The 12,692-nt window shown below is 51.6% G+C and overlaps 5 protein-coding genes across 5 annotated transcripts; 3 read left to right on the top strand and 2 right to left on the bottom strand.

Moving 5' to 3' along the window:
• Window positions 1–178: 178 nt before the first annotated feature.
• On the bottom strand, window positions 179–1,833 carry G6M90_00g003440 (uncharacterized protein; the record flags this gene model as incomplete). Its single annotated transcript, XM_014686514.1, has 3 exons — window positions 179–981; window positions 1,061–1,528; window positions 1,578–1,833. The coding sequence occupies 3 exons, from the start codon at window positions 1,831–1,833 to the stop codon at window positions 179–181; spliced, it is 1,527 nt and encodes a 508-aa protein (XP_014542000.1).
• A 1,727-nt stretch (window positions 1,834–3,560) lies between these two features.
• Window positions 3,561–4,490, top strand: MTH_47 (Isopentenyl phosphate kinase; the record flags this gene model as incomplete). Its single annotated transcript, XM_014686513.1, has 1 exon — window positions 3,561–4,490. One exon carries the CDS (start codon window positions 3,561–3,563, stop codon window positions 4,488–4,490), a length of 930 nt encoding a protein of 309 aa, XP_014541999.1.
• A 1,818-nt stretch (window positions 4,491–6,308) lies between these two features.
• On the top strand, window positions 6,309–8,661 carry cctP_0 (Phenylalanine aminomutase L-beta-phenylalanine forming; the record flags this gene model as incomplete). Its single annotated transcript, XM_014686512.1, has 4 exons — window positions 6,309–6,442; window positions 6,506–6,612; window positions 6,664–7,716; window positions 7,781–8,661. The coding sequence occupies 4 exons, from the start codon at window positions 6,309–6,311 to the stop codon at window positions 8,659–8,661; spliced, it is 2,175 nt and encodes a 724-aa protein (XP_014541998.1).
• Window positions 8,662–9,106: 445 nt separating this feature from the next.
• On the top strand, window positions 9,107–10,169 carry PCBER (Phenylcoumaran benzylic ether reductase PT1; the record flags this gene model as incomplete). The annotated part of the gene is made up of 2 exons (XM_014686511.1): window positions 9,107–9,702; window positions 9,797–10,169. The coding sequence occupies 2 exons, from the start codon at window positions 9,107–9,109 to the stop codon at window positions 10,167–10,169; spliced, it is 969 nt and encodes a 322-aa protein (XP_014541997.1).
• A 402-nt stretch (window positions 10,170–10,571) lies between these two features.
• On the bottom strand, window positions 10,572–11,792 carry G6M90_00g003400 (uncharacterized protein; the record flags this gene model as incomplete). The annotated part of the gene is made up of 1 exon (XM_014686510.1): window positions 10,572–11,792. One exon carries the CDS (start codon window positions 11,790–11,792, stop codon window positions 10,572–10,574), a length of 1,221 nt encoding a protein of 406 aa, XP_014541996.1.
• Between the last annotated feature and the right edge of the window lie 900 nt (window positions 11,793–12,692).

Here is a 12,692-nt window from a genome sequence, read left to right as displayed (position 1 = left end):
CGACACAAACTTATCACTCAGGATAGTATTATCTCTCATCTTCTAGTGCACACCCGGAGATAACCATGTATGCATCTGTAAAAACATGCGTACATGTTCATTCAAGAAAGCATGTGAATGCTAGGTACCAAATTCATTCCAAAGTAGAATAACTGTCGCGGTCAACATACAAAAGGAACTATCGCTGTACAGCGTCCTGCTTGTCAACAACATCTTTGGGAGCAAATGTACGCTCCAAGCTACTCTGCCAGTGGTCATTACCCACGGATTTGTCAAATTCCCCGAGCTTCGGGATAAGGTACTCATTCAAAACAATGGCGTCTTCACCAGATCCCTTGACCCAATATGCGCGAGCACCATTTGTTGATTCCACGTACTTCCAACCCCTTGAAAACGGGCCCGGCATGTAGCCTTTTCTGTTCTTGACTCGATGGATCACACTGGGGTGGACTTCCTCGTTAAACTGCCTCCACGGAATACTCTTCTTCTCGCTGCCGATTTTTTCATACGCCTTTGTCTCGCCCGGGATTCGATGATAGGCGGGCTTGGCCGTGGACACTAGCGACGGCAGCCACCACAAGCTCGTGAAGGAGTTTGTGTTTTCGAGCTCACCGTTGCTCCATGCAATGGCCTTCCATTCGGCAGACAAGTTACGAATATTCTTGTTTTTCGTGTCAATTCCAGAATCGCCTATCCTCAAGAGAATGTACTTCTGCAAAGCGGTGCTGCTAAGTTGCAGGAGCCCAAAGAGCTGGTCGCACATCCAGGAGAAGGCGATTTCGTCGACGCTGTTTGTGTCGACTGAACCTTGGCTGTGACCCCCTACATCGGAGTGATAGCCCGGGAACCAACACTGCTTGAGGTTCACCTTGGGTGTTTTACCGTCTTCTTGCATACACGTCGAGTCAATATGCCACAAGGTAGGGGGGAAATTTCCACGGCTTTCGTCTAGTGCGAGTGCGTGGAAGGCATTCTCAATCTCTGAAACGGACGGGATTAGCATATTTTGCCCCTCTTTACTGAATTTAACACGAGCAGGATGAGCGTGAGTCGTGCTTACTTGGACTGAGCTTTGTGGAATGAAACGTGGTGTCCTCTCCGGCCTGGCCAAACCAGTTCGGCCCGCCGACACTACCAACTGTGTCCCATACTCCGACTACCTTGATATTGACATGCAAATGGGCAACTTTGCGGAGGTGTTGGAGGCGAGTGCCGTAGGAGGGAGGCGGCACACCGTCTCGCGGAGGAACGGTGCCGAGCTCGCCTGGGACGAGAGGCTGATTTGCCCACGTCGTCTCGTCGAAGGCCTGATTTCCTCTATTTTTGTACGCGCTGTATATCTCAAAGAAGTTGTCCATGAGCAGCGGCGTGAGGAGGCCTACTTGGCAGATGATACCGGCCAGAGAGCGGGCCGTGTAAGCGCCCCGGGAGAAGCCAAAGATGAATATTTCGTCTCCTGGCCCCCAGTTGTTTGAGAGGTAGTTGTACGCCCCGCAGACGTTTTCTGCGAGACTCCCGCCAAAGGCACCTGCAGCGCGATTAGACGATGTACTGACATGGAGACTGTCTTGACGTACCTTGGCGAGCTTTGTCGACATATGTCAAGGAGCCTGTACCAACACCGGACTGGTAGTATACCACCTGTGGTATCTTTTCACCAGTCTTGGAAATGCCGATGTTGGAAATCACACGGCACAAACGAGCGACATTACTAGAGTAGTCGTCGGTTCCTTTATCGACGCCATTGAAGGTGCCGTCGCAGCACACAATGAGCCGCTTCTTGATGTTGCCGGAGAATGCCACCGACGTGCATGCGTGGCATTCGGCGCTCATGATGCTATGAGACGGATGTTTCTGTTGAAGTAATTATATAGTAATGCTTTTACAATGCTGCTCGACATGATGGAAATTGTGAGATGGGATATCGTCAATATATCGTTTCTTGAGGTGCTCGCAACCTGGACCCGGGGTTCGGTTCAGCCGTGAAGTGTAAGTCAGCCCAATGCGTACCGGACCAGCCACAAAACACCAAAAGTAGTAAATTGGCTGTTGCACAGAGGCAAACGACACCGAGGTTGACTCCAGCCATGGCAGAAATTGATTGTGATGAACAATTGTCAGCACGTCTTCCTGCCAATCGTCTACACCGCATGCTGTAAGCTGACTCCGCCCGAAGTGGCTTGTCACATTCCTGACTCTTCAGCTTTCCCAAAGTGTCTCGTTCATTGATCTGGTGGTAGCTGAGCCAGCGCGTGGCGCATGAGAGCGCCCGATGAATGGCCAGGAGACGCCGACCGGCTGCTGGTTTTCTCTGGACGAAGCTGACACAACATGGCGGGAGGGTTGTGCTTGACTTCGCATATCGGAGGTTTTACCCAATGGACCCGAATTTTCTGCATAGCCTGTACTAGGTCGTCTGGTAGTCCGAAGAACATGTTGCTCGGGCCGCGGTTGAGGAGATTGTGTGTCAGTATACGGAGTACGGGTGGGTGTTCTGTGCAGAACGCGAAGCTTGGTACAACCAGGACGCAAAGTTCGTGAGGAACGAGATGAATTGCACCGGTGAGGCCGTGTTTGGTTTCACAGGACAGTCGGAAGACGATAATGAGCGTTGTCGTGACATGGACTCGGGCGATCAGCGGAAGCGTATTGATGGTTTAACGACTTTGCCAAAAGTCGAGGCCTAGGCCTTCGTCATTCCCTTGAAAAAATGGCAATGAGCATGAGAGGTCCATTCTGGACATTTTTCCGAAGCACAGCAGTTTACCTGGTTGATTTGTATTGTTGCCATTGCACCCTCACACCCTAGTTACAGTAAGATATGCCGTGAAACTGTCGTTTGTAGCTTGGAACGGGATGGACTGCAAGTACAGAAATATTGCAAAGGTGCGATGACGTTGATAGAGGGTGATGATTTGCCTGGTGAGTTCTTGGTATTACACTCGGACCATAACAGGATGACTTTCAAATTTGTGCAATCACGATTGAGATTGATCGTCAATCTGCCGGATCTTCTAGATGGCCACTAAAGGCCATGGAGGGCCAACGATAGGAATCGTTTGGATGCTGGGGTTCCATTGCCATGCTGCTTCAATGCCTTTTCAAAATGCTTCTGGACATCTGCCGTCACGAAATTGTTTGATCAGGACAAAAACTATTATGCATCGAGGGGATGGCAGTGAGTAGAAATTCCAACGGCGAGGCTCGCGAGAGTTGTCATGGATCCACTTTATGTCGCTCGCTTAAGTCATGAAAGAGCGTTTCGTCTTCTTTATCATGATAATTATCGTTGAAATAATTGTTTGCTTACACTAACGAATTCGTAAACTTTTGCACAACAAATGCCAGACACGTTTTCAAAGCCATTTGTGATTAGAAACGGGGTTAATGCTGAGAAATAGAGACCGTTACACCAACAATCACGTGCGAGAACACAAAAAACGCATATTCAGCGTCCCTTGTCTGTTCCTGATTGCCGTCTCGCTTTCGTCGTTTTGACTTTTTATCTACCACCTCGCTTTTCACATTCTATCACAGGCACGGGTTTCCGCCCTGTTGCAATGGAAACTGTCGTAGTTAAACTCGGCGGCGCTGCCATTACAGACAAGTCCCTCGCCGACACCCTTTCCCCAAACATTCATGGCCTGGTGGATAAGGTAGTTCAAGTCTATCAAGATAAACTGAGACCATTGGGAAGACGTTTGATTCTGATTCATGGAGCTGGAAGCTTTGGACACCCTCCGGCCAAGAAGTACAATGTCAAAGCAGGTTGGTTGAGCCCAACAGGAGCGACCGAGGACAAACGGGATGGCCATACGCGACAAGAAGAGGAACGGCGTGATGAAGTCAAGTTTGGCATGGCACTGACACGGCAACGCGTATTGCAACTGCACCATCATATTCTGCAACTGTTGCAGGACCGGGGAAGACTGCCAGTTCTATCAGTGTCCACCTATGACACGGTTGAGACGGATCAAGGAGTTTTGACGCAGGAGGGAAGCCGTCGATTGATAACCCGGGTGACGAATCTGCTGACGCAGGGGTTTGTTCCCGTGTTATTTGGCGACGCCGTCCTGGATCACGCATGGGGGGCTACAATCCTGTCGGGTGATGCTCTCATGCATGAATTAGCGACGCATCTGCCTGGCGTGCGACGATGCGTATTTGTCACGGACGTTCCTGGCATTTTTACACAAGATCCGAAACAGTACGCGGACGCGGTTCTCATACGGCAATTACATTTCAGTGAATCAGGGGACAGTGCAACGTATGACGACGATGCGGCCTCTGGTGTGGACGATGTTACCGGGGCTATGCGTACGAAATGGCAGTGGGCGAAACGCATCATGACGGATGCACACCAGGTGAATCGAGTCATCATTTGCCAAGCTTCGGTTTCAGATAAGGCTATAGGTCTAGTTGATGAACACGACTGCAATGGCTTGGATGGTGGTGATGGCTCTGATGCTTGGACTACGGTTCGTAGATAGGAATATACTATCGACCCGTTTCTATCGGCTTCGAGGTTTTTGAGCAAATCTGGTAGGCATTTTCACAATCAGCCGTGCCGAAGGCTCCTTTCTGTCTGTTTGATGCGCAGATATTACTTGAAATGAGATATGCATACCCTCTTCCTTTTTTATTGCTTTACTAATTATTGTTTCGAAAAGACTAATACCAAACTTTGCGCAAAATAGCTGCCTCAGCACTCTCAGCACCGCTGGTATTCACAAGCCCAACAGGGGGCCTCAGTCACTTGGGAATATACAATCTCTAGAGAGCCCTGCTGAAGTGATCCAAAGTGCTATTCATCAGCATAATTCTCCATCACTGCGGCAATCGCGGTCATTTGCCTGCAAAGGAGCACATATGTATTCCTGCGGCCACTGCCACTGTACAAAAGTGCGAGCGTAGGATTAGGATTCAATCTTCTCCATCAGATATTTGGCGCTCAAGACACTTGGGATGTACTTCAGAGCACGCCTTGCGCGTCATGAATACCATCTTGGCGAGACGGCGCTGCCCAGCCTGAGCGCTATGGTAACCAACCGATTGCTTAAAGGGAAAGACATGTCTGGGATGGTTGGCATTCCAACAACTCGGCGCAGACAAAACGCTACCACGTCGCGTCGACATGTTCCATCAACTGAGGCGCATGGGCAGCCCTCTGTCCAAGTCTCAGAAAATTGTCTCTCTTGTATTCGTGGTGTGATGTAGATGGGCGGGCAGCATGGAGAGATGACGCATCAGACAGGTTTATTCCAGAAGCGGCCATCGACATGGGATTAAAATAGGCGGGCCGTCCATCCGATCAAATTAATCACAACAAGAGGCGCCAGGGTTTTATGAGATGCAGGCGGGCAGCCAAGGACAGCCAACCGTTTCGTCACCCCGCATTAATGTAACGGTTCTGGAATTGAGGACAATGGCAAAACGGTTGTGGTTGACGTCCCGCGAGCTGAATGGAGCGTCAGCGATGATGGAGTAGAAGAAGGAGCGAATGGGGCGAGAGACCGAGTTGTTGATGGAACTTGAAGTTGCTCTGTTACGCTGCCTGCTGGAATCATGTCAGATGAAGACAAGGTTGGGGATGTGACGGCACTGATCCTTGATCCTTGAATGGCACTCGCCCGGCAGACCGGAGGATGGGGGATTCGTCGATCCTACCAGGATCGATTGATGGCTGCCGTGGTCCATGGCACTACGCAAAAACGCAAACTAGACGCCCAATTTTATCAGAAGCTCCAGATGTCATGTCCCCAAATGTCAACTGCTATGGTAGCAGTCTCCCCCGACATTGTGGTCGGCATCAGACTCACCAACAGAAGCGCGAAGGGGTCAACGGTAGATGCCGGTACGCTCTCGCCTTGTAGTGGCACCGACTGCTGCGGTCTGTTTTGCCATCAATGATCTGAATAGACAATACATGTATTTACCCGGGTGCCGTTATATTTGGCCATTCAATTGTGAGCTATTGTGGCCCGTGGGCAGCCCCTTCATACTTGGCATTTGGCCAGTTCACTGTTCAAATGTTGGCCCGACCAGACTTTTCTTGGCTCGAACGCGCCTGCAACTTGACTCTTTCTTTACATGTGCATGTGCCTACGAGTTTAAATGGCATTGAAGCCAGGCAAGCAAAGCCGGAACCACATTCCCAGATAATTCGGGCCTTGCTACTCCCTCCATGTCCATATACACCTTCTCTAATGCCAGAACTCTTTCTGCCGACACTTGTTGAGTAACGAGTTCTAGTTACCGCCTACTCCAACCCAGAGTCACATACATACAGACCTGCCTCACAATTCGCCATGCATGTAGATCATCATACGCGATTGACACTCGCCACCTGGAAACGGCTCAAGTCTCTGCTCAGAGACCATGGCAGCCCCGTCCCTGTGGATGGCGAATCGTTGTCCATTGCAGATGTCATCGCCATATCTCGGTAGGTGACCGTCTTGCAGCTTGCCACCAGAGCAGCATCTATTCTGACAGCCGTGTTCCTTAGTTACGGCCACAAGGCCAGGGTCGATGATTCCCCTGTAGCAATTGCCAAGGTCAATGAAAGTGTTGACTGTCTAAAAGAGCTCCTGGACCAAGGCCAGGTCTTTTACGGTAAGAAGTTGCCGCTTTCCACGGCGTGTCGCTAGCTGAACCATCATGCAGGCGTTGGGACTGGTTTTGGAGGCAGCGCGAATACTCGCTCTGCAGACACGGCTGCTCTCCAGGTTGCACTTATGCAGATGCAGCAGTGCGGAGTATTGTCCGGGCACCAGAGCCATGGCCCAAGTTCTACATCTATGCCCGAAGCCTGGGTCCGAGCCGCAATAGCTGTCCGATGCAATGCTCTGGTTCGGGGACACTCGGCCGTGAGATATCAAATCATCCAGATGCTGGAGCGACTACTTAACGAAGACTATATACCGCTGGTCCCCATAAGAGGCAGCATATCCGCCTCAGGAGACCTCAGCCCTCTTTCCTACATTGCAGGAGTCTTAGAAGGCAATCCCAAACTGTTTCTTTGGACGGGACAGAGTGACTCTAGAACACTCGTTAATGCCGCTCAAGCACTGACACTGCTCCAGCTTGACCCTATTACCTTTGGTCCCAAAGAAGCCCTGGGACTGGTGAATGGGACGGCGGTGTCTGCTGCAGTGGCGACTTTAGCTTTGCATCAAGTTCACCAATTTACTGTTCTATCACAGATCCTCACGGCAATGGCTGTAGAGGCTCTCCTCGGAACCACAGAAAGCTTCCATCCTTTCCTGGCCAAAGTCCGCCCCCACGTTGGTCAAATCGAAGCCGCGCGAAATATTTTGGGCTTTCTCCGTGGTTCTCGCCTTGCTACACAGCAGGTTTCTGTAACCGGCATGGAGCACTCGGATGACCTATATCAGGATCGCTACCCAATACGCACCTCAGCTCAATGGATCGGTCCACTGCTAGAAGATCTAGTGCTTGCGGATAAGCACATCACCACAGAACTAAACTCAACCACGGACAATCCCGTCATAGATGTCCAAACGGCCCGGGTGCTTCACGGTGGAAACTTTCAAGCCTCCACGGTGACATTGGCCATGGATAAAGCCCGGTCTGCGTTGCAGATGATGGGGAAGATGCTCTTTTCTCAATGTACCGAGATGATGAACCCGAGCATGAGCAATGGGCTGCCTCCAAATCTGGTATTTGATGAGCCTAGCGTCTCGTATGCGTTTAAAGGTACGCCATAATATCCTTACCCTGCGTCAAAAAGATCATGTAGAGTAGCTTATGCTGTCGACAGGCATCGACATTGCCATGGCTGCCTATACCTCGGAGTTGGGCTTTTTAGCCCAGTCTGTTGCACCGCACGTGCAAAGCGCCGAAATGGCGAATCAGGCGATTAACTCTCTGGCTCTCCTTTCGGCTCGCTATACCCATACGGCGATTGACACATTTTCGATGTTGACTGCTTCCTACATCTATTCACTTTGCCAAGCCCTTGATCTGCGGGTCATGCAGGTACAATTTGAAGATGGAATGAAGTCAGTTCTGCCGCCGCTTGTAGAGGGTTTTTTCGCAGCGGTTCTGCCTGATGACTCCCTTGCTGAGTTGAAGTTGTTGACGTGTAGACATATCATCGATCAGTTCAAGAAGACAACCGCCGAGGACTCGACCAGTCGCTTCCGTAACATTGCGGTGTCAACACAGGCTGTATTCATGTCGTTTCTCTCCAAATCGCCTAGTTTATCCTCCGGAATGCTGCTGACGGGATTCTCGATGATTCCTGTTTGGGTTACAAGTGTAGAGGCCCTGATGCAGAGTCAGTTTGACGAGATCCGTCACTCTGCGTTGACCAAATGCGACACCCCCTCCTATCTTTGCGATGCTTCCAAGAAAATATATGAACTGGTTCGGGTCACGTTGGGGATTCCTTTCAATCGCGGACTGCCAGACCACCCTTCCGTTGCGAGCGCGAAACGTACAAGGGAGCAGATTGACGCGGAACTCACTCCGTTCAGCGATGGATACCTGATTGGGGACTGCGTGAGCCGAATCTACGACTCCCTTCGATCCGGGGAGATGATGGATACGGTCATGGAGTGCTTGGCGGAGGTGGTGACTTGCCATGACTCCCCAAACCATGCCGGCGGCCCAACAAATTCCTTTGACTGTGTCAGGTAGCGGTCCCACTTCTCCGCGATACCTAACAAGTACTTGACTTTTTATTTAAGGGCTGCAATAAGTGTAATACATTTTTATATAGACTTCAAAACCCCAGGTACTTGAGTTATTATATTAATACTTAATATATGTACTTATACCTTTAGATTTAAGGATTCTTAACTGGCCTATATCCTTGCTCGGTACGAAAGTGGCACCTGAACTCACAAGCCGTAAATTAGGCCCCCTGTCTGTAGCTCGTTTCCCATCCCGACGATGGGTGTTACAATACCCACTCGGTTCTTGGCCGTCGACGATCAAGTCATGGCCAATCACAGGCAGACAGCATAAGCACGTCACTACAGACTGTATCCCCGCAATCAACTTCTCTCAGCCGTCGAAACTGTCGTCCTGAATTATTGGCGGCGAAAGAGAGGGTGAACCACTTGCAAGAAGCATCTTAACAATGGCGACAGTACCATCCAGAATCCTCATACTTGGGGCCACGGGCAACATTGGCCAGTTCATCACCAAGAACATCCTTCACGCCAGGCCCAACAACGCCAAAGTAACAATCTTGACGTCCGAAAACACCGTTTCGTCCAAGGCAGCTCTTATAAATGGCTGGAAGGACGCTGGTGCATCGGTAATAACTGGCGACATTACCAAGGCTGCCGATGTCGCCGCTGCATACCGCGGCATTGACACGGTTGTAAGCTGCGTCGGGCGAGCCGTGCTTGACCAGCAAAAAGAACTCATCAGGCTGGCCGAAGAGTCGGGAACTGTTCAGTGGTTCTTCCCCTCGGAGTATGGCACAGATATCGAGCACAATTCCAAGAGCCCAACAGAGCGACCTCATCAGATGAAGCTGGCCATCCGCAAGTACATCCGGGAGCACACGAAGCGCCTGAAGGTGACTTATGTTGTCGTCGGTCCGTATTTCGAAATGTGGGTGGATGGCGGTACGTGCTCGGATCAAATCGGCGGATTCAAGGTTGAGAAGGGCGAGGCCTTTCTTATCGGCGACGGACAAGGCAGGATCGCGTTTACAAGCATGCAAGAGTGAGTGCGGCTGACCGCTGTCATGTTTCTCACTTGATCCCCATGTCGGCATCACGCCCCCTTTTTCAAGGCACACTGACACATGGCTCTGTAGCACCGGTAAAGCCGTGGTTGCAGCTCTCCGTCACCCCGAACTATCGTACGGCAAGGCGTTGAAAATCTCGTCATTCGTGGTGACTCCGAGCCAGGTCCTGGCCGAATTTGAGAAGCAGCTAGGCAGAAAGTTTGCTGTAAAATATATCCCGTTGGAGTCCCTGGAGCGGACAGAGGCGGAATTCTGGGAGGCAGGGAACCCGATCGCTACTATTGCCACGCTGCGCCGAATATGGGCTGCTGGCGGCACGCTGTATGACAAGTGGGACAATGACACGATTGGGCTGACCTCGACGGACTCTCTCGAGGGGATTATCAAGTCGTATCTTGAGGAGAAGGGCCATCTGAGTGGCTCGCAAGGCGAAAAGCTATAGGAGATGGGTGGGCAAGGTGGTTGCATGTTGCCTAGTAGAGTATGGAAGAGACAAAGAGAATGCACTTGATCGCAACTCCTACTTTCTCGTCGTCCTGGCTTCCCTGATTACCCGAGGCTATAGTCTTCAGCGTATATTCTAGAGCCAGAGGCAAGTTGGGCAATCTTGTGAAAGGGGCAGAAGATTCCGCGGAGCAGAGAACAAAGGACATCTGGAGATTCACCCACTCGCCAACGGGCATGCCAAGTTCCAGCAACGCTTCATACGGCAGTAAAGGTCGTAATCAGCATCCTCTAATCTGCGGTCGTGGTGAACTTTCGCCACAGGAGGCTTTGTTATTTGAGAAAGCCATGGTTGGTCCGCAATCTAAGCTCACACGATTCCCCAACTCTTCCTCATCTTTCAATGCTCGACGACTCTTAATTGCCAAGGGATAGCCGGGTGCGTAATAGCTTGCGGCTCCCTCCAAAAACTAATGAGAAGGCGCGGCTTGGTGTCTCGAGAAAGAAACCCCAGACTAAGGCTGGCATCCCATGGTCCTTCTCTCTGGGTTGACTCCTGAAGGATCCTCAAGGCCGCTTCCTTTGTCCCCAGTCTCGTGCTGTACACATACGACCAGTACATGAGGGCGATGAGGCCGGTTTCAAGAGTGTAATCCGACGGCGGCTTCCCCTCTAGGTTATGTGCCAGGAGCATCTTGGCCGCAAACGAGACACCCCGTGAAAGTTCATCCTGGAAGCAGGGGTCCTGGGCCATCTTGAGGTGGGAGTCGATGCCGAACGGCACAAGCTGTATCATGGTTCTCGCACTATTCACCAGCAGCCAGTCCATCTGGCTACTGTATGACAGCCATGTTCCCAACGGGGGTGCCTGCGGTCCAGCCCACAGCAGCTCAAGAGCAGACATTATCGCCACGCCCCGTTGGCGAAGAGTGTGTAGTTCTTGCTGCATATGCGGCTGCGCCCAGAAGACCTGGCTGCCCCTGTGCTCACGCAGCTCCCAGCAGCGAACCATGACTTCGTTTACGTATTGTGTTCTTGCGTCGTAGCCTTGGGCCACGCTGGCGATGGGCCGGGCGTCGGGCGTGTCGCCGCGGAGCTGTTGTCCCAGGAGCAAGGGGATGTCGGAAGAGAAGCCCCCCAGAGCAAACTCAACGTTACGGAACTGAGTGACAATATCCCATAGATCGGCGTCGGATAAGAAGGACCCTCTTGCCCGACGTCTTGACGCAGCGGCGCGAAGACGGCGCACGTCCAGAGCCGACATGAGGATGCGTATTCCGTTGCGCATGTGCGCTATCGCCGTGTAGTGATCGCCACGAAGGAGCTCCAGGGATATGAAGGCCAGGCAGGAGACGAGCACAACGGCAATGCTCGCGGGCTCGGGCTTATCAAGATGTCTGTGAAGATTCCGTATGGCCAGGTTGTACTCCCGCCAGGTGAAGCGCTCCAGCGTCCCGACCGCAGGCGAGGACACTTGCAGATGACTGGAAGCTCCTTTGCCGACCTTGTATAGGTTATATGCCGCACCGAGCGCTACGAGAGCATGCTGAACGGCCTCGTCACAATGGCCAAGCTGGGGGGCAAGCGTTGTCCAGAATGGCGACACGCCGCAAGAGTGCATGGAAACCCCGGCTGCGGTCGCCCGCCTATAGCTGCAGAAAAACTGCCGTTCCATGTGAGTACTACCCACGCCTGACGAGATGGATCTCGTGAAACTGTTTCTAAAGTGCCTAGTTTGGCTGGGTATTTCTTGTCGAGGAATACGGCGCTGGTCATGGACGAATCGAACGGCGGCGGCATATCCCTCACATGGTTTTCCGGCAGACATGCACTTGAAGCAAGTTGGTTTTCCTTCGTCGCATTTGACGCGTCGCTTTCTATGAAACGGAGAACGGCCAAGTTAGACTGTCCAAGTCAAGGGCTTACAGTTGAAGCCGCGGTCAACATACCTGCTAGTCGATGGTATCAGCACCCATATTATCTAGGGATTCGTTTACAAGTTAAAGTTTTCACTCGGCTTACCATGTTATACACCCTGTTTTGGTTCTCGTCTTCAGACGGTTGCTCTCGGTCTCGATACCCGCTGTTTGCATTGTACCGTGTATGCTGCGATGCGGCCTCGCTTCCATGATAGCAGCCTTCGGATCAGGAGGGAGAGTGCACAAGACTCGATATGACACTGAAACATCTAGCCAGGTAGTCATGCACAAGGGAGGATGCCATGCGATAATAACTCAAGTTCTCAGGCTAGAGCAACTGGCCCATGGAACGATGGCAGCGTAATTCCAGATGTCGTCAGCTGGGACCGCCTCACACCCGTGGCCGCCACCGTCCGCTTCGTGTGTGAAACGCAATAGCTATAGGTTGAAGAATCGGGGCATCGACCAATTAGGGCTTTCGCCGAATCTGGACGCTGTCTTGGCTCTTTATGTCTCGCCCCAAAGTTCTATTATTACAAGTATACGGAGTACGCTAATGTACCGTGGTACATTCAAGTATACGCCAATAGTGGTATATTCAA

The sequence above is a fragment of the Metarhizium brunneum genome, chromosome 1, assembly GCF_013426205.1.
Source record: "Metarhizium brunneum chromosome 1, complete sequence".
Classification (NCBI taxonomy): Eukaryota; Fungi; Ascomycota; class Sordariomycetes; order Hypocreales; family Clavicipitaceae; genus Metarhizium; species Metarhizium brunneum.
The sequence above is the reverse complement of the archived record's forward strand: the minus strand, read 5'-3'. Positions and strand labels throughout refer to the sequence as shown.